The 21,495-nt window shown below is 47.5% G+C and overlaps 1 protein-coding gene across 9 annotated transcripts in view; it reads left to right on the top strand.

Annotated features, from left to right (window-relative positions):
• Positions 1-21,495, top strand: part of Tom1l2 (target of myb1 like 2 membrane trafficking protein) — a 119,454-nt gene that overhangs the window by 72,320 nt on the left and 25,639 nt on the right. For 8 of the 9 annotated variants that reach the window (XM_013111629.3, XM_005067677.4, XM_013111630.3 and 5 more), the window contains 4 exons: positions 3,549-3,698; positions 12,437-12,571; positions 13,999-14,157; positions 16,874-16,990. In XM_013111629.3, the coding sequence (XP_012967083.1) occupies positions 3,549-3,698; positions 12,437-12,571; positions 13,999-14,157; positions 16,874-16,990 (561 nt within the window). The remainder of the gene's footprint in view (positions 1-3,548; positions 3,699-12,436; positions 12,572-13,998; positions 14,158-16,873; positions 16,991-21,495) is intronic. The other variant, XM_013111633.3, reaches the window with a different exon arrangement.

Genomic DNA, 21,495 nt, shown 5'->3' with positions numbered 1-21,495 from the left:
TACAACCACCTTCTATAACAGGCTTATTACTCTTCTCACAGTTGAGGAGACTGGTCTCTGAGAAGCCTTTGAGTTTTACCTTTGCACCTAGTGAAGCACCAAGCTGTGGTGTGCCTTCATAGAATGGTCTTTTGTTTGGGATAAAAATGAAAATAATAAAAGGGTCTTGAAAAAGTCAGCCTACTAACTCCTTTCAGGGCAAACAGATAAGAATTGTGCCCTTCCTTAGGATACAGAGAACTAAAAAGGGTATTTCAGGTTCTATTTCTGTCTTGAAAGCTAACAATTTCTCAGATGCCTTAAAATCTGGGCCACAGTGACTTTTTATTAGAAACTGTAACAAGTCACCATGTCAACTTCTGTAGGTGGGGAAAGTGGGTTATTTATCCCAAACTGTCATAATTCCTTGTAAAGCAGAAGAGCTGTTGTGATCTCCCCACCCCCCAAAATAGGGTCCAAAACATAATAGGAAAGCTCTTTCAACCAAGGTTAAGGTTTACATACAAAGAAGAAAATGTCAGTTGAGAAATACATGAAAGCTTTAATTTTCTTTTTTTTAAACCTCAATATTGATGGATCCCAGAATGGAGCACAAATCATCATTTTTAGTGACATGCATCACTGGGGAGCCAGCTCTGGCATTTGTCCCACTTTGTAATGGTTTCATGGTAACCATTGTAGGTAGGAATCTTTTTTGTTTTGTTTTGTTTTTGGTTTTTTTAAGACAGGGTTTCACAGGTTTCAAGACAGCTCTGACTGTCCTAGAAATTGTTTTGTAGGCCAGGCTGGTCTCAAACTCACAGAGATCCACCTGTCTCTGCCTCCTAAGTGCCTGGCTGGTGGGAAGCTTATTAAAGTGACTGTTTCCTTGCCTCCCTACACATTGCTTGGCAGCTATCATTTGGCCTTCCTGATGGCCAGATTTTTTCTGTAAACCCCTTGGGAGGAGGCCTGTGGACACGCTGAGCTGTTGGCCTTGTACCTAAGTCCCTGCCTGGCACATTTGGCATGGTTTTATGTTTCCCATGATGGCTTCACTTGTTAGTTGCTGTCAGCCCTGTTCCTTCCTTGTGGCCGTTTCCCACCTGCACATCTGTCCCTTGCCTAGGCTGTTAGTATTTATCCAGTGGAGCTAGAGATCCCAAGGCCCTCTCTGCTTGAGCCTTCAAATGTGTGTTTCCAACATCTGCTTCTCATTGCTTGGAGGCCCCCTTTGTTTATTTCACCGGTTTTGGCTGTATCTCAGAAAGTTGCCAGTGTGTTTCATTCCCGAAAACCCACAAAGTCAGGTTTACCAGGAGCCTTTTTGGAAGGGTAGCCTGAAGTGGCCTTGACAGAGAGGAATTCCTGTGCCTCCTACATATACAGGCTTTGGGCCTCTGCAGGCACGTGTATACAGGGTATTTTCTATTTTCTGAGGCTGGGACAGGACATACTGACCTTAAGGTCTGCTGTAGGGGAGAACTGAAGGACAGAAGAGTGTTCTGTCCATGGTCTCCGTAGAAACAGAACCAGAGCCCAGAGCCTCAGCCTGTCCCTCTGCTTTTCAGTATTTCCACCCAAGCTAGTTTTCTGAGCCTCCCACTCTGCTGATCCTCACTTGCCCCTAAGGAAAGAAGGGCTCAGCAGCCTAGCAGCCATTGCCAGAGTTCAGAGAATCAGTAGAGAATCCTAGAGTAAAAGGTACCTTGCAACATGTCTGGGGACAGAAAGAACATCTCTGGTTCCTCTTGGTTGTCCTTGTGGGTCCCAGAGAGTGAGAGCTTTTACCTCATGGTCACCCAGAATCAAACACAATCAGAGATGAAGCAAGGGAAATTCCCCTTAGCTGAATAAAATTTGTGGTTGCTGGAGAGATGACTCAGCAGTTAAGAGCACTAGCTGTTCTTGGAGAGGACCTGGATTTGGTCCACAGCACCCACATAATGGCTCACAACCATCTGTAACTCCAACCTCAGAGAATACAGTGTCTTTTTCTGATCCCCATGGGCACTGCACATACTTGGTGCACAGACGTACAAGCAGGCAAAACACACGAGATTAAAAATAGATAGCAGTTGTGCAGAATCCCCAAAGATTGTGAGTTTACAACACTGGGTGTACCAATAGAACACGAGTCTCCAGAAATATAGCAAGAAAAAGAAGGAAAGGGTGACTTGGGGGGTTGCAGAGCCACTGGATCTCCTAGGTGCAGTTCCACGACACTGCAGAGCTTCAGCCTTAACATCTCAGAATGGCTTGATGCCTTCTTCCAGAGTTGGCTCAAGGTACAAGGGAGGACAGATAATCCAGAACACAATTCTTGTTTCTGAGGGCCTCACAGCTGGGGTGGCCGCTTGGAAGAGATCTCAAAGGAGGGATGACTTGGTGTCCTCAGGTGAGTCAGGAGGTCAGGGCTGCTGAGAAAGTGAATCATGTTCCTGTCTTGGGGCTGGGGATGTAGCTTTGTGGTAGAGTGCTTGCCTACCATGTACAAGGCACTGTGTTCAATCTCTAGCCTTGAAAAAGAAGGAAAAAAGAGTTTCCATCCTGCCTCTGGGTCAGCTTTTCCTTCCTAAGTCTCTTAACTTTGAAAAATAGATTAAAAGGTGTACTTGAAGAGACCATCATAGCTGTGAGAGTAGAATGATATAATATGGAGAGATTTCACTGTACTCGGTATATAGCTGGCATGAAGTGTATAATTGTGAACCTTTTTGTCTGCACATTGTCAAGGCAAAAGCCTTTGGTAGGAACCACGTAGGGAGCCTAGTGGTTGCCTATCCTGTGCAGGATGCTGAAGCAGTTAAAATATGTCCTCCCTAATCTGCCCATCAAGGGAGAGCTCATTGCTTCCACTTTCCAGATGAGGCCAAAGAGACTGAGTGAAACTTGTGCCGGACCATCAGGAAGGAAGTAGCAAAGCTAAGTCTAACTCCCACTGCCACCTGATCAGACTCTACCAGCCATCCTTTCAAAGCACCTGAGGCCTATGGACCATCCCAGATAAGAGAGGAGTGAGCAGGGTCTCACTGAAGAAGGATGGAACTTAAAACTGACTTGCAGCTGAGGTCTACATTTGTCAAGGGTTGCAATCCATTGTCAATTCTGATTTTATTTGCAGAACGGGTATGTCAGGGATGTATATTTGCTTCCTCACGCACAAGGGCCAGCAATTCGAGCTCTCCCAGCAGCTTCCTCTTATGACAGAGCCTGTGTCTCCTTGGCCTCACACCCAGGCCTAGAGAGAATAATTAAAATGTTAATTTTCAGGAACTTCTCAGTCATAATGCCATTAGAAGACCAGTATCCTTTTCATGCAAAACCCATGTTTCAGTTACCAACTAATTGCCTGAATACTATGCAGGGACAGGAACTTTCAGTCAGCATAAGACTGTCGTTCTCAAGGAACTGGGATGACTGGATTAGTGTGGGCATGTGCGAGGGTTGTCTTAGAGGAGATGTAACAACAGGAAGATGATCTGGAAGCATGACTGAGGGTGAGGAACTCAGCTACCCTACCCCATTCCTGGTGTGGTGACCTCTTCCCCAATCCCCCACAACTTCAGGTGCTGGAGACTTGTGTGAAGAACTGTGGTCACCGCTTTCACCTCCTCGTGGCCAACCGAGACTTCATCGACAGCGTTCTGGTCAAAATTATCTCTCCCAAGAATAACCCTCCCACCATCGTCCAGGACAAAGTGCTTGCTCTAATTCAGGTGAGCTAGCTTCCCTCACCCAGTTTGTTGGGTCTGTAAGATGGAGATTGTGACACATGCTCATGCTTTCCCATTATTTTGGAGGGAAAGATACAGATTGGGGGGTTAAATATTTGTTACAAAATACTTATTTTCTTTTTACTCACCTCACTGGAAATCCTAAACAGTGACTCTCTTGCCAGTTGACAGAGCCTCCAGGAAGCTTCTGGGTGTCCAGCTTTCTGTTGCCCAGACAAGTAGGCAGTAGAGGGGGTTTCAACAGGCTCTGAAATAATTGGATATAATGGAGGTAAGTATAGACTAGGAAGAGCCATGTTAGAGTCATGTACCAGGTGACCGAAGACACAGCAAGAGCCAACTCTGGAGTGAAAATGATGTTAAGGGATGTTTCACTGAAGAGGTGACATTTCTGTTGAACCCTGAAAAGTGAGAGGGGGGCTGGGAGTTTGATGGATAGGAAGCATCTCAGGAAGGACATAGCTGTACAAAGGCCCAGAAGCATCAGAAAACAGTTATCCATACTTGTGATATATACCCATTATATACTCTGTAACATATCAGCCCAAGAATAGCAGCTTATGGCAAGAATGTTACCTTTTCTCTGGTTTCTGTAGAGCAGACATTCAGGCGCAGTCTGATTGGGAGATTATAAATGTACCCTCCAAAGGCATTACTGGAACTGAGCATTCCATTTCCAAGATGGTGCCCCGACATGGCTGGTGGTGGGAAGCTTTAGTTTCTTGAGGATGTGACAAGAGACCTGTGTTTCCCAACACAAAGAAGTCACACATCACATTTTCTGTCATTCTGTTTGTTGGAAAGGAGTCACCAGATTAAGCTTCAAGAATTGTGGAATTGAGGGATGAGGTGAATATGTGAGCGTATTTTGAGTATTGTCTTTGAAGAGCAGGGTGTAGTTTAGAATGTCCATGGCTGTGCTTAAGGGGGGTAGATAGACAGGAAGTGAGGGCAAAGGATGGGTAAGGCTTGTGGGTTTTGTGTACTGAGGGCTTTGGGTTTGGTCCCTAGAGGTAATAGGGGAGCCATTGAAAGTTTCTGTTCTGAGTCATACACAGATTTTAGACAAAGCACCCTACTGGCATGGCATCTGAATCCATAAGTGTATCCAATATGGATGACTATGCATGCCTGCAAGAGCCAGGAGGAGAGGGAGACCAAGTCAGAATGGGAGCATGACTCCAGCAGGGGCAGTGGCACATAGCCTAGCTTAAAGGTCTGACAGACAAGCACAGAGTAGCCAGGACATGGGCTCTGGGGCTGTAGGGTCATTGTATATGAGGCTGGAGAGGTTGTGTCTCTGTCTAGAGAGTTTTCCCATCTCCTAGAGCACTGGCTCCTCCTAGTTGTTCAGCTGTGCCCTGGCTCCCGGCTCCCATCCTGAAGCTCACGTCTGCTCTCTTGCTCATGTCCTCTTGTGATCTTCAAGTGCAGCTTGTTATCTTTTCTGTTCCACTCCGTTGGTTCCTTAAGAGCCCTGGAATTCTGTGTCCCAAGAGTCTAGACCAGTTGTTAGTCAGTATTGAGTAGTTTGGGTTTTTTGTTTTTGTTTTTGTTTTGTTTTTTAGATTAGTGGCTAAATGTACCTCACTGAGGCTGAGAGAAAGGGCAGTGGTCTGGGTGACAGAGTCACCTCTCATACTTCCTTGAGAGTGGCCTCTGTGCTGTTGTTCTGCATCTCCTCCCTCAGACCTGCAGTATAGTCCCCAGTTCCACGTCCACTCCCATGGCCTCTCCCGGAACTAGAGTCTTCCAGAGAAATAAGGGGTAACTTTTTCTTACAAAAGACAGGATACCCCAGCTTAAACTCTTTACTTGAGGTCCGGTCTGTACAAAGTCCACACTGGCTACAGAACTGGACGGAGACATGTTCAGTGAGAGCTTGCTCATCCTGAGGCCTGGCCAGGCTCCAGTGTAAACACAGCTAACTTTGTGTGATCTGCTGGGGGCAGCCAGAGCCTGCTTCCCTGGCTGGTCCCACAGTTCTCTGCCCCCAGGGATGCCTTGCAGCTTTCCCATTAGGTCACTACTTCTCTAACTCCAGTTCGTACTACTGCATTATTTCTAACCTTGGGCTGGTGCAAAAGCTGCTGGGCATCCACCTTCCCTATAAAACAGAGGCTGGGTTTCTGCCTTCCTGCTCTTGGACATGTAGCACAGGGGCACACTAACCTAAGGTCCAATGGTGCGAGTATGGAATAGTTTGTTAACCTTCCTAAGGTACATGGCCGCTCTATGTTTGGAGTTGCTGCCATGAGCCTGCAGTGTATGTCTTTGGGGAGCATATGCGTTTGTTTTTTTAGGTATATAATGAGTATGCAGCTCTGGCAATTTCACTTCAAGTCGTGACAGAAAGTTCTGGGTCAGGAGGTACCAGGACTTCTAGCTGTTTCACACCTCACCATCGCAGCCTATCTAATGAGCCTGGGAAAGTATTTTACCATGTCATCTTTAACCACTTGGAAAAAGATCATCTTATATGTCTGTTGACTATATAGATGACTCCCATGTTCATGGTTAACTGATCTCAGCCAGCCTTCATTGGAAGAAAAAAATAGCTTCTGTACTATACCAAGCATGCACAGGTCTTTCTCTTGTCATTATTCCTTAAGCTATCCCCATAACATTGACACTTTATTGGTGGTATGAATAAACCCCTAATTAAAAGTCTAGAGATTATTTAAAACATGCAAGAGTATATGCATATGCTGTGTACAAACACTGAGCTAGCTCATACAGAGACCAGTATATCCAAAGCCTTTGATATCCTAACAGATCCTGGAACCAATCCCTTGTAGATACTAGGAACAATTAACTATCCTTTTAAAAACTGGACAGCAAGCCAAGTGTTGTACACACCTGTAATCTCAGCTGGAAGGTGGAATTGAGAGGATAAGGCTTTCAGGATCAGCCTTGGCTACATAGTGTGTTTGAGGTTAGCTGAGCTCTACATGAAACCCTGTGTCAAAACAGTAACAACAGTAAAACTGAACCAGCTTCCCAGACAATGATAAGTCCCTCTGGGGGAGAATGTGTTGCTCTCAACATTTACGAATGTAAGGTTGGGTGTGTAGCTAATTGGTCGAGCACTTCCTAGCACACATTAGGCTGTGGGTTCTATTTCTCCCTGAAATAAATGGGATAGTTCCAGGCATGGTAGCACATGTCTTTAATCCTATCACCCAGGAGGCAGAGGCAGGCAGATCTCTATATGTTTGAGACCAACCTAGTCTACATAGAGTTTCAGGATAGTCAGTGCTGCATAGTGGCACCCTGTCTCAGAAAAAGAAAAATAATAGAATAGAGAGGTGACAGTCACTGTTTTTCTTGACAACTAAGAGTAGGCAGTGGGTTGAAAGGTGCATCCTACTGGACTGGAAAGTGGTGCTTCTAATAGCACAGGTGGCCAGTACAATCCAAACCCTTCCTTAATGCTCGCTAGAGCCCATGTGCTTGGGAAGTGGGCCAGGCTAGTCCTGGCCATGTCTTCAGGGAGACAGCAAGTTAGAGAGACTGAGGTTTGCAGTCAGCTGGAGCCAAGGCCTAGCTAGGAATGACTTGAGCTGGCCTTTGAATATTGGGAATAATGGAGTGGGCCTAACTAACCCTAAGTATTCCATTCCAGAAAATCCCACGGAATTAAAAGCTCTGAAGTAAAGAGAGATACAGATAAGCTCTACCAGTTTTCTGCCTATGAAGCATGCTTCAGGCTGGGGGAGAGGCACAACAACACAGGGACACACCTATGGGTCCATTCTCAGCTGCCAGCCTGAACTAGCTGCCTCTTATTTACCTCAAAGACTGAAGCACAGTACAGCTATACCGCGTACGGGGGTGGGGTGGGGGTGGGGTTCAGAAGTCTCTCGAGCCTATAGTGGAGTAGGTGAGAGAACTTGTTCTCTTATGTCCATCTGCCCCAGCGTACCATCTCCCAACCTTGCACTGGACTCACAGGCATGGTTGGCCTAGAATTGGCTATAGAAATGGCATTTCCAATAGCCTATGTTTGCTATCAGCAGCCCCCTGGGCCAACTGAGAACAAAATCCACTAGTTTGGTGCAGCTTAGTGTAGAGCACTTGCTTGGCATCCTGGGGTCCATCTCTGAAAGACGCACACATGTGCATGTGTGCTCCAGTTGATGCCTTTCTCCTGTACCCCATTCTGTCTCCTGTCCTATGTGAGAGTTAAAGTTATGCTTTAAGTTTAAGTGACTGGGCTTAAGAGAGCTAGTAAACAAAATGCCTCTAACCTGTAAGCCCCACGTGCCCAAGGACAGATAACTTCCTGGAATGTTGGGGGCTGTTGTTCATGTAAGATAACAGCCATGTGTTTTTGCTTCTATAAACAAGCATGGTTGCCCCAACTGCACAGGATGTGTTTGACCCCATGCAGGTGGGAGATGCGTAGATGGAAGTGTGTCAGGGTGTGTGCTTGCCCCCATTGGGTGAAGACAGGAAGTACATAGCCTTGTGGCGTTTGCCTTCGTAAGCCCCCAACTAACATACTTCTCGGCCATTCTCTGGGAATCCCGGGTATGGACCGGTCTAGTGTCCATCATCTTGGCCAGTAATTAAATAATGCTTGCGTCAAATTTGGCTCAAAATTGTGGTGGTGGTCATTGTATTCTCACCCAGTGGAATTAACATTTATTGACCTCTAGCCATTCATAGACACTCCATATTCTAGTTCGCTTTCTGTTGTTATGATGAAACACTAATCTAGGGAGGGAAGGGTTCATCTGACTTGCACGTCCATGTCACTGTCACTCACCTGAGAGAAGTCAGGGCAGGAACTGAAACAGAAACCCTCCCTCAGGCCATGGTCTCTGGATGTCTGAGGACACCCAAGCAAGACCATCTTCCATGTTCCCATGATCCTTGTGTGAACCGTAGGTGGGCAGCATGATTTTTGGCTTATCTACCTAACCCAGGTCTGGGGGCTTGATGTACTCCCTTCACCAGAAGCATCTGCCCCTCCGGATGGGGTGAGGAAAGACACATGGAGAGCAGGAAAGCCTGTTAGCAGCTTGCCAATGCTCCTGCCCTGCACCTTACCACGGTAGACTCTACCGCCCCAACCTTCTCTCCACTGGCTTAGCTGTTCTTAATACTCACCTTCCTTTCTCTAAGTCCCACCTATTGAGAAGACCGAAAGACTGCCCCCACCTGTGCCACCCCTTAGGCTCCCTAATACTATTGTGAGGGACAGATATGAGGTTATCCTGATACAATATCCTCAAGCTGCTCATGTTTGCCCCTCTCCATATGCCAACACTGAACTCTAAACACCCTCCCTTTCTCCCTTCCTTCTTGTTTGTGTTTGTTTGTTTGTTGTTTTGTTTTGAAACAAGGTTTCTCTGTGTAGCCCTGACTGTCTCAGAACTCTGTAGACCAGACTGGCCTTGAACTCAGAGATCTACCTGCCTGTGCCTCCCAAGTGTACAGATTAAAAGCCCTCTTTTTACTGAAGAAGGTTGGGATGGAGAGGGAGTCTGGAAAGATCTGAGAGATTGTGCTCTTTGACAGTGTCAGATGCCTGGTGGCACCTGTGACGTCACTGAGAAGCATGTGACCACACTGCTTCAGATGAAGGCCTCTGGCAATTTCCTGGGTACTTTTCCTCTGAGAACAGAAAGCCTATGCTGGAGGCCTGAGCAGAAGAGGACAGAGCCTCCTTTTGCCCAGACGTATCCCAGGCCCCATAGTTCAAATCAGTGCTTATCCCTTGCTCTGAAAGTTGCTGCTTGAAACCTTGGACAGAAAGTAGTGAGGTTGTGTCTACAGTTTGGCACACAGAGTTAAAGAACAAATTGACCTTTGTCTTCCTGTTAGTCCCCTTTTTGCCTCTTTCAGACTCCAAATTCTGAATCCACAGACAGGAAAAGAGGAAATTACGTAAAGATCTTGGCTTCTAGTGAAGTGGCCACCATGTCGTTGGCTAAACAGCACTGGTGACAGAGAACCTGAGAGAATGCCAGAGTTACTACTCCTAGGACCCTGCTTCCTGATAAGGGGGTCTCGTGGAAATTATCCTGCCTCTGTCCTCTCTGCTGACTCTGCATCTCAGTTCAGGGGTTCGGGGTGACCAAGACCTCCCAAAGCTATCCTCAGCTCTCCTAAGGAGGATTCTTGGCTCAGCCTGCAGCAGGGTCCTACTTTATCATGGTCATGTTAGTCTGCTGACAGCCTCCATGACCATCTCTCCTCTGTTCTCCCAAGTAGGAAATAAGGATGCTTAGTAACTGTGAGAACTCAACTAAATTTAGCCTGACAGCTGTTGACCTAGTACCTTCTCTCTACAAGGGCAAAACACCCATGTGTACCTTTAAAGATGCTTGACCTGGTCAGGGAGATGAGAGAAGTTACTCAAGCATGTCTCTAGAAGATTCTGGAACATATAACAGCTATAATTTCTTCCATCTCCATGTCCTCACAGATAACTGTTCCTTTAAAATGTGTCCCTTCTCCTCCTCCCTGTTTACCCTCTGTTGGCATCAGACTCTCATTCAGGGGAGATCACTGTTGTAAGCATATGCTTTGTTTTCAGCAGTCTGGCCCAGGCTGCCTAGGGGTCCTAGACAGGAGCTGGCACTGTGCAGGTGAGGATAGGTTTATTAACCAAGACTTCCTGTCTACAAATTAATGCCAACTCTGCTGTCCTCACTACCAAGGAGAGTTTGTCTTGACAAAGCAGGTCATCCCAGAAGCCCAGGTCACCCTGGCCAGGGTGTGACTGAACCTGGGAAGTGACAGAAAGGGTCAGGAAACCTTCACATCTTCTCTCTGCACACCACCAGCATAGCAACTGTATAACCTTCCAGAATAAAACTATCTTTGTCCCCGGTCCCAGCCACCTATCAGGCTTATATTTTTAGAGGGCAATTTTCTTACACGAAGAGAAGGACCCAGCTCCCTGTTGTGTCCAGGGCTGAACTCTTGGAAAAAGGAGAACCTGATGGTCCCAATTTAGGATATGCCCCAGTCACCTAGAGCAGACACAGCTCCTGAGTGTGTCTGAATCAGGGTAGGAGTTCTGAAGAGTGTCTCTCTAGAGAGACAGCATAGTTCTGTAACCTTTTTCCTCATCATCTCAAACTCGGGTATGGGTTGGAGCAAGGAAAGATCAAAGAGGTCCCCAGAGCCATTTGTTTCTCTGTGAAAACAGAGGCAGGAAGTGGCATCAAAAAAGGTACCAACTTCTCCCAGTGGGCTGAGTATAGTTTTAGACTCCTTAAGTTTCTTTATGTATTTATTTCTATTTTTATTTTTATTTTTGCTTTTTTGAGACAGGGTTTCTCTGTGTAGGCCATTCTAGAACTTGCTCTGTAGACCAGGCTGGGCTCAAACTCAGAGATCCACCTGCCTCTGCCTCCCAAGTACTGGATTACAGGTATGTACCCCCAAAGTTTATTTATTTTTATTATTCCTTTTTATAGGGCTGGGCATAGAACCTGGGGCTGATGCGCACTAGGCAAGTGCTGTACCACCAGCCCCAGACTCTCAGCTTTGCTCTCTAAACTGAAAGCCTAGAATCACAAGACTCAGCTGGGTTTTGTTAGGGGGAACAAGAGCAGCTGGTGGGAGTGGACTTCATGACGCTAGAGGGCTAGGACAGTCCAAGGCAGTGAGACTGCGTGGCTCTCGCTGACAGCCTCTGTAGGCACCTTCAGATGCAGAAGAAAGGATTGGCAGAGATAGGCTGTCCTGGTGCCATGGTGATGGAAAGTCCGTGAGTATGCATATTAAATAAAGGCATCAAGGAGAGAATGCCAGGCTGACAGTGTCGTTGGTAGAGTGTGAGATGCATTGGATGCAATGGAGGAAGCTTCTTCTCCTTTGGGTACAGGTGTGTAGAAAAGGGGTGGGTGGCACTGAGAACCCTGTTTCTAAAGAGCCTGTCACATAATTTCTGGGTTTAATTCTTCAGTAACTTCCAGAGAACAGGCTTTTTTTTTAATTATTAAGAAGTTCATACATCACCAGAAATGGTAACCCGTTCACAATTGTTCCTTTTTGTACTCTTTTCGTTCAAAAGAATCTGCCAGTGGTAATTTCCATTTCATTTCTGTGTGTGAGCAGATGTGTGTTGAAACTGTCAGCTGCACAACTTAATAGAAAACACCAGATTGATACAGGACTCCTGGAAGATAGGGTAGCCCCAGCCATAGTCTGACTCCTGATGGACTCTTGAACCCCTGGGCTGAAATCATCTCACCTGTTAGTGACAGGCCTGGGCTGGGAAAGTTTTAGCACTAAGTGGTCTGCTGAGGAAAACTGGATTCAGCCCTGATTTCTCATCACACATCAATTTTTCCTTTTCTTCTTGTTCAGTGTGTTAGGCATTGAAAACTGACTCTTTCCACTTCCTTCAGTTCAAGAGCTCTGTCAATTGATTTCATTGAGATGAGACAAATACTTGCATCATAGAGTACGCAAGGTACTTAGGTGTTATTTCTCTTCTGCTTCTCTAAGAAAGTACATGCCAAATTAAGTTTTATGTGTTTGTTCACATTCAGTGGCGCCATTGAAAGCCAGGGCTTCAACAGCTGTGCTGCAGCAATGATTGCAGGAGAGGAGCAGAATAGGATTTACCAGTGTGCCTTGCGTGGGCACGTAGGACAGCACTAGCCTCAGAGAGGGTTGGGCTGACTTTCCAGCGCCTTGCCACCCCATGGAAGGACCACTTCCACTTCCTGACAGGTCTTCCTCTCTCCTCCCAGGCGTGGGCAGATGCCTTTAGGAGCAGTCCTGACCTCACTGGCGTTGTACACATATATGAAGAACTGAAGAGAAAGGGAGTCGAATTTCCCATGGCAGACTTGGATGCTTTGTCTCCTATCCACACACCCCAGCGGGTAAGCTTCCAGCTAGTATTTTCTAGAAAGACTGCCTGCAGAACAGCCAAGCACTGTACCAGCCTTTTGCTGATGCTTTGCATTATTCAGCTTGTCATGTGTTCTTAAAGCTCCAGGGCATTTCTTTTTCATAACGAGGGGGATGCAGATGGAGACAGCTGGGTGACTGGTGATTAAGTGGCAGCAGTGTCTCTCCCACTTTCACGCTGACAATGGAGGAATATGATAGAGGGTTCAGTTCAGTGGTTTTCATGGAAATGGCTGCTTTGGCCGAGCCATCCTGTAAGGGTCATTAGCACCTGCCTTACAGAAGACTGCAGAACATGTGTGAGAATCTGTCCTTATATCCTGTAGTGTTGAGGGTTGATGTCTACAGCAGAGGCATAGTACAGTCTATATATCAAGTGGATCATTTCTTTGCTTTTTGAATGGTGTCTGAGATAGAACCCAGGGCCTCATGCATGCTAAGAACACATTCCAGCCCAATCATAAGGATCTAGAAATGTATTTTAAGCCATGGTGTTGGCATCAGTCCAAGCATTCTTGAATTCTGTTAGCTTTGGTACTCAAAACCCAGAAAAGGCCTGTGTTAAAGCACCCTGAAGAACCTCTTTCAGTGTCTCAGGATTAAATGATACTGGCAGTACCAATCCTGGTCCCTCTGGGAAGTTAGCTCCTGTACTGGTTACGAGGCAGCTCCCACCCCAGGGGGACAGAGGCAGGCTAGCCCAGTCTGAAGAGGCACCAGGGACAGGTCACATGGCCTTACTGCTCTCCATCTACCTATCCTCACATGGTGACCTCAGGAATGGCAGTGTGTGTTACACATTGGTGTAAATACGTGCTAATGTTGGTGAGGATATCTGAGATACCTAAGTGGGTAGAGGGCATCAAGAACTACATTTCCCAAAGCATTGTTCTTGTTATGATCCCTCTAAACTGATTACTATGTTTGTTGTATAAACATGACCTGTTTTGTTCTTCCATTAATGGCACAGAAGGAACAGTGTTGTTGTACAAGAACATTCAGTAAATGGCACGATTGCTGTTTATATTAGTCTCCTTGTAAAGGCCACAGTGTAGTCTTGTGGTATCAAGTAAGGATTCATGACTAGCAAACTTAGCAAGTACTCCGATGCGGAGGTGGCTTTAATGACAGCCGGTGCCTGGAGAGCTCCCAGAGTGCTTTCCATGGGGCCTTTTGGGTTACGTGGCTTGTCTGCAGCACATCCTCTGGCAGGGGCAGAGAACAGAAAGAAGCAGGAGGGAGGAGAGAAAGAGACAGTGGTGGCCATGCTGACCTGATGGAGAGACTGACTGAGGTTCTGTGGATTCCAGCTGAAAGCACCACCTGTTTTTGGGGCAGTATCAGGCTAAGCCACTTAGGCACCCAAGTGAACCAAAAAATACTGTTGTTGTCATGCCAGAGTGTCCCAGAAATGGATCCAGCTGCCACCATGCCCAGGTCCCAGTCGCAGCCCAGGACAAGTGCCGGCACCCATTCCTCACCTCCTCCAGCTTCCTACTCCGCTCTGCAGGCCCCGGCTCTGAGTGTGACTGGCCCCATCACAGCCAATTCAGAACAGGTATTTGTGTGCTTCCAGGCCATAAGCGAGCCAGTCAACTGCCCTATACTTCCAAGTGCTGTGCTAGGTGTGGGGACACAAAGATGGAAGGGCTTGGTCTCTGGAGTAGACAGGTTGGAGGTCATTGCAGTAGTATGTGGTCTTGCTGAGCAGTGAGCCAGGGTTGAGCAGAGCGTAGAAGACAGCTGGGATCTGTGGCACTGAGGGCTCGGGTATGGGCCTAGGGTTTTGTCAGCCGAAGCCTGTGCAGACAATGTCATCATTGATGAGGATATCATTGACATATGCAGCACAGAGGAGTGGCATACCAGGGAACACTCAGTGGCCCTCTGCAGAGTAGGTTAGCGTGTAGGTTGGGCAGGAAGACAGAAAACAGGTTCCAAAGCAAAGGAGCACAACTGATCCGTGAATAGACACTGACCACCCACGGAAGTGAGCATGGGTCCATGAGATGTGCCAGCCAGCACAGCTCATACTCAATCAGTGAGGTCCCTGAAGGCAGCAGCTAGATAGGGAAGTCTTCCAGAAGCCTCTTCCTGTCTCAATCCAGACACTGCCTGTCTGAGGATTACTTCCTGATAAACTAGTGTAATTTTACTAAACCTTATTTTTAGAGAAATTATGGAGACTATTTTTAGTTGAATTTACAGAATTTCTAATAGTTAAAATTTTAGAATGGATGAGATTTGGAAAAAAATTACTCAGTCTTTGTAGTTCTCATTTGTTACAGTGCCATACCGTGGAACCTTGTTAAAATGGGGAGGGAGGGGGGTTCGGGCAATTGCTTATAAAACAGCAGTGTTGTGCTAGGGCTCTGCCCTTCTGCCATTGCTAAGGAGAGAGAGCATGTGGTGCAAGCAGGATGCAAGCAAGGAGTCACATAGGCCTGGGTGTGAACCACATTCTGCTGCTCCGTGTAAGGCTTCAGTAGAATGGCGAGCTTCAGTGTGAACAGGCAGCCAGGCCCTGACTGTAGTCCACAGAAGGAAGATGGTCCCACGTGGCCACCAAATCCTGGGACCTCATCTGATCCTGCTGCTGAAATGTGGAATCAGTGCTCTCAGTGGAATTCGAGTCACTGAATGCTGCCCCTCTTCACCCCCAGACCCAGAGCCTTTATAAAGGGAGCTGTGAACAGAAAGTCTTGGCTCTAGGCCCTGCTTCCTTGGGCAGAGCTCCAGAATTTCTCTGAGAGGAAGCAAAAAGTATTTCAAACTGGATGGTACTGGAGCCCTGGCATTGGTCACTGCAGTATAATGGGTGCCAAGGAAGGGCCCTTCAGCAGCTGGAATAGCCAAGAGGAGGTCCTGAGTGGGGAGAAGCCGGAACCCTGAGAACTGTGGCTCCTGCCCCAGGAGCAAAATGGAAGCTAAAGCAGGTAGTCCATTGTCCAGCCTGACCTGCTTCAGAGCCCATCAGTGGTAGAAACTCCTTAACCAAGATGTTGAGGAGGTACTGGGTCCACCTCCTCCCACCCCCACCCATGCCCACAAGTGAGTCAGAGGCTGGCAAGGGTTTTATGGAGCCTGAACCATCTCCCAGGTGATTGTTGAGAATCCTGCAGCACAGGAGAGGCTGGGAGAGACTTGTAGTAGATGTTTGTGCTCAGGCAAGCCAGGGAAAAGTGGAAAGGCCTTTCTAGGAGAGGGAGGCGTGGTTCTGGAATAGGTCTCCTGTAGGAAAAATACCCACTCCATCCAGCTCTGGGATCCCACGGGAGCAGGCCATGTCTGTGGCCAGCTGTATGCATTAAACCAGGTGTACAAGACACAAGGCAGGCCACACAGCATCCTGTGATGTGTGGGGTTATCACCCCCTTCCCATGGGTGAGGGGATAGGCTTGGAAAGGGCTGATGCATCTCTGGACATTGGTGCTGCTCTAGCACCCGCTCCTCACTGAGTCTTCTAGGGCTCTGCACATATCTCAAGGCAGGTTGTAATTTTATCAGGTGTGCATTGGTCTCCTGCCAGAAAATGATGCATTCCTATACAACTTTTACAAGCCTCACTGTGGGCAAAAAGATCCCTGTGGTTTCCACTAATGTCTTAAAAGACTTTGAGATCCCTGGAGGTAACCAAAAGCTCAGGCAGGACTGGAGGACGAAGGGAGTCAATGAACAGTACGCCAAGTGCAGGAGAGAAGGCTCAGGCTTTGTCAAAGCTGGGCAGGGTGCTTTTAGGAGTTGGCTCCCACTCCTCTACTCTTTTCTTATCAGAAGAATTCTGTGAGCACTGGCCAGTCTCCCTTAGGGTATGACACTGACAGGGACAGAGTCTGTGAGCATGAGGGTCATGTAGATTAGGAACTCCACCCTAAAGGGATCTTGGAGCACCTGCACCACTATACACTGTTTTAGAGAAGAAATAGAAACCTAGTTAGGTTAAAGGCCCGTTCTAGGGTCCTGTGGAGGGAGAGCTGAGAGCACAGCTCCCTCCTGCCCAGTGGTATTCCCTGCACATTGTTAGTCGTGTGCTGTCATGGACAGGGAGGTGACCATGATTGTTGGTGACCAGGGCTCTAGTGAGCTGGCTGCCCCATGCAGTTCTCGCCAGCCCTCGACGGGCAGAGCAGGGAGATAAGAAGGCTGCTCCTGGGGCACATGTTTGTGTTGATCAGTGTGATCTCACAGTGGACAGGATTGTCTCCAGCCGTGAGCTGGCTGGTTCTGATCCTGTGACTGATCTACCTTCTCCCTGCCTTCTCCTTGACCTGCAGATTGCTAGGCTGCGCAGTGAGTTGGACGTTGTTCGGGGAAACACAAAAGTCATGTCTGAGATGTTAACAGAAATGGTCCCCGGGCAGGAGGATTCTTCTGATTTGGAACTTCTCCAGGTGAGAATAAGTTTAACTTAGAAGCGTGGGCTGAGTACCTGGCAGTGCCCTGGTAGGACCATACTTGGGCACACAAATGTGTTGACAAATCTCGTGGCACCATGGTGGAGAGGGTCTAAGTCCGTGTTGGTTCATGCTCACCTTTACTTTTTGGAGATAAGCATAGGCCAGTATCACTCTCTGTATTTTAAATTTTTACTTGAATAACTTTTTCCTGACTATAAAGTACCAGTTGTAGAGTATGTACCTATCAAAGTATATAAATAAATAAATAAATAAATTTCCTTAGCTTTTAGCCATCTGTAATAAGTAGAGTTTACATTTTGATGTGTTTTCATTTAGGCTCTTGGTTGTGTTCATTTATTTTTACATTTAGTTGGAATCATGCTGTGTATATAGTCTTGTGTGTGTCTTTGCTTCATTGTTATTGTGTCATAAACACCATGGAATAAGAGTCCTTGGGCCTTGATGGCATAGAGAAACCCTGCTAGGCTCTCATCCTAAAGTAGGAGATTCTGAGGAAAATTTGGAGCTCCTGTGCTCAGCCTCACTGCTGGGACCACTCAGGCTGGAAGTGAACACTGTGGTTCCTGAGAAGCTGCTGTCCTGACCCCCCTGCCTCTGCCTCTAGACACTGTAGATGGTGATGCTGGAGATGAGACCTAGGGCCTGCATAATAGGCAAGTTACTCTCCGCCTGAGCCACGCCTCCTGCCCATCCTACACATCTCGACCGCTGCAGGAAAAGGAGATAGGAGCAAGCCAGGCTGAAGTCTTGTCCTTCAATTAGTTGAGAGCCTTCGAGGCTCAGAGCCAGGGCAGACTCTGCCACATGCGCCTGCAGTGACCCCTGTGTAGAGAGTGGCGGCAGCACTGCGCTTAGGGAGGGGTAGAGAAAGGATGCTGTGAACTGCAAGTACCAGATGAATGAGTGGACAGACCAGGAGTCGTACTGGCTTGATGACCTGGCCTGAGTGCATCATGATACCCCTGCTACTACTCTTGCTGTTTCTGTCTGGCAGTCTTGTCTACCTGACTGCTACGTCTCCCACTTTGCAGTATGTACACCCTGGCCACCTGGGAAAGTAGGCTCTGATGGAGTCTCCCAGCTAAGTACAGGAGACAGATAAGGAAACTGCTCTCCTCCAAGGGACCTGGACATCAGGTTGCTCTTGAAGCTGAGATGAGTACCTTTAGCCTAGCCCAGTGTGAGCACTGAACACCCCCTCTCTGGTTTCCAGACTTCCTTCTGATACCTGCAGCAAACCAGGCTCCTGGTTCATCAGGTAGTAGCTGTGTGTTACACTCCATGGACCTCGCTCCCTCTAATACACCACACTGGCCTCTACCCTAGCCTATAGGAGTGCTCTGCTAGGTGTCCTGTGGTACACAAGAATCTGAGGCCCGTCCAGGATGATGTGGTGATGCTATGCTGGATCAGTGTTGGAATTCCTTCTGTGGGGTGGGGCTGTTGCTCCGGACAGAACTGAGCTCCTGACAGTAGGAGGTGGAGGTGGTTTGGACAACACCAAGATGGTTCCAGACAGCCAGAACACAACAGACAGCAGTGTGTGTGTGTGTGTGTGTGTGTGTGTGTGTGTGTGTGTGTGTGTGTGTGTGTGTGTGTGTGTGTGTGTGTGTGTGTGTGTGTGTGTGTGGTTGTAGGGTATTTTGTTTGTTTGTTTAAACAAGCCCATCAGCCAAGAATAACAGAACCTAGTCTCCTGGCATCAGCTCAGTTTTCAAAAATAGGTTGCTTCCAATGACATTTTCCTTCATTCTGTTTTGTTCCAACTCAGAGCCTACTGGCCCCCACTGCTGTCATCTAAATCAAACAGAAAAAGACCGTGTCTGGGTGCCTGCGGGAGGCTGTCATTTCAGTGTGGAAGAGGCAGGAATGGGTAGCTGTGTGAACAGACTCACTTTTACTGGCTGGAGGCCACTGCCTTATGTCCCCCTTCTTCTGCCCCAGCGATCAACAACCAGCAGGCAGTGGCTCCCACAGAAGAGCGAGCCATCCATATGGGAAAATGCCACTGTCCTCTTGGAATATGGTGGGGTCAGAATCTGTCCCCGAAATTTCTTGGGGAAGATGGAAGCCAGCCAGAATGCTCTGGGCAGAAGTAGACCAGAGCTCAGAATGCTGGCCAGGGCCCCGGAAATAAGCGTATTTGTCACCAGTCCAAATGATCGCACCAACAGACACAAGCTGCTCTTGACATGAGTGTAAGGTGATGACTAGAAGGTGTAGAGAGTGAGCAGAGGTAACTGAAGGTCCAGCCCCAGATGCACCTGTGGCTGGTGGCACTTTTGGGCAGTTGCTTCCTGCTTATGACCAAATTCTTCCAGGCTTGTCATCCTACAACGCATGAGAGCAACAGGGAAACTTGTGAACTGCTTGTCTGAGGATTCCTGGGAAAATGACTGTCTTTGAGGAAAGGCCAAGAGACCAGTAACACATAGTGCTGTCAGCTTTGCTGGAGACCCCACAGAGGAAAAATGCTGGGAGGGGACTCTGAGCACCTCCCAGGGTGGGTGTCAGATCCTCCCCTTTCTAAGTTGAGCAACATCTTCTAGACAGCTAGTCCAACCCAGCACCTGTGCCCAGATTTCCTCCAGTCTTGGATCCCTTTTTCTTCACATCCCAGTGACAAGCTGTTCTGGCTGTCATGAAAGCACTGTTCATTTCTAACAGGCATCGAAGTTGGCCTCTGTGCACAGCAGGGCAGAGTATACAACTTAACAAATGACTGCATGCATTCTGGGAGACTCCAGGTGAGGCACAGACCCTTTCTAGGCCTGTGTCTCCTTCCCTGATGCCTGGAGTGATTGCTTTCACTGTGAAAGTGACTGTCACGGGGCATGTCCTCTCTCTGTAAGTCATAGCTTCTGTAATCGTTGTTGAAAAGCCGTTCTACACATTGAACTCAGATCTGTTTCCTGTAGCTTTAAGTCGGTCTGTGTTAGATAAAAGCACAGAGAAAATTCCTTTCCCACATGGGTAGAGCCTTAAGTATCCAAGGATTGTTGTAAAGCCTACGCACTGTCCAAGGTTCATGCTGTTGACACACCACTTGTATAGGAGCAGGCAGCCTACCACAGGAAGCAGCTGTTGTTACCTGTTGTCTGTCATCCTGCACCCTGGCTGGCCTGGAATGCTCTATGTAGACTAAGCTGGCCTCAAACCCACAGACATGCCTGATTTTGCCTCCTGAGTACTCGTACTAAAAGTGGGTGTCACCACCTGCATGCTGTGCCATCTTCATTCCACATATACAAACTGTCATTACCCCCACCTAAAGTACATGCCCTTAGCGGAAACTGTGTACATTTTACTGGGATCTAATCGAGCCTTTGAAGCTGGCTCCAGTCAATGATAACTTATGCAGTGATGGATATTATATAGGTCTTTATCAGATGAAGGAGAATCCCTTCTCTTTGCTGTTGGTTTAAGTAGCTTGTGGCCATACCCATTTGCTTTTTGCATCTCGTTTCAACAAAGAGTGGCCAAGATATTTTTCTCTGGAAAAAAATATAGCGTACTCCAAACGTTTAGCTTCACACTCTCCTTTTCTCTTTGGTGGACCTTCCCTCCTTCCCCTCTCCTTTGCTGCTGCAACAGGATACGTGTTCAGCACTGAATTCTCTGCTTCTTCGGCTTGAAGAAGGTTTAGAGGATAAAAAGATTGTTTTATGAGGTAGGGATGAAACTGTCTCTTGAAGGGAAGATAACAACATCAGGGTTAACTAGGCAGAGAAGAGGATATTTGATACAGTGTTCTGACTGACGGCAGGCATTTGCAGAAGTGACTGGCTGCTGAGAACCAGAGATAGGAAGATACCAAAGCAGAAGTCCTTGGCATTGAAGGAATTCCTGGTCCAGGGTCTGCAGAGTACAAAGGGAGGCTTGCTCAAGCTGCTGGCTTAAGGGCTGCTGGCCCAGAGGAGAATCAGCCATTCCTCTGCATGGTTTGGAATGGAGGGGGCCTGACGTAGTCCCACGGAACCTGCTGTGATGGCTGTGGATGATACCAAGGAGGCCGTGCAGACAGCCAGCTGGCACAGCTGGGCGGCTGAAATGGAGCAAGGTTCTGCTCCATCTTTTTTTGCTTTTTAAAAATGATTAATTTTGTGGCGGGCGGCGGTGTTGGTGGTAAACACCTGTAATCCCAATGGATTACAGGCAGATGCAGACGGATCTCTGTGAGTTTGAGGCCAGCTTGGGCTGCAGAATGAGTTCTAGAACAGGTGCCAAAGCTATTCAGAGAAACCCTGTCTCAACCGCCCCAAAAGATAATTTTTTTGTTTTTAATTATGTGTCTGTGGGGGGGGGGTATGTGCATGTGAGTACAGGTGCCCATGGAGACCAGGAGAGGACATCAGTCACATCTTCTGGGAATTCTGCGGTGTGTGCTAGGAACTGAATTCAGGCCCCCTGCAACTTTTAACCATCTTTCTAACCCACCCTTCTTTAAAGATTTATTTTATGTGTATGTGTTTTACCTG

This window comes from Mesocricetus auratus, unplaced genomic scaffold, assembly GCF_017639785.1.
Source record: "Mesocricetus auratus isolate SY011 unplaced genomic scaffold, BCM_Maur_2.0 Super-Scaffold_100007, whole genome shotgun sequence".
NCBI lineage: Eukaryota > Metazoa > Chordata > Mammalia > Rodentia > Cricetidae > Mesocricetus > Mesocricetus auratus.
The sequence above is the reverse complement of the archived record's forward strand: the minus strand, read 5'-3'. Positions and strand labels throughout refer to the sequence as shown.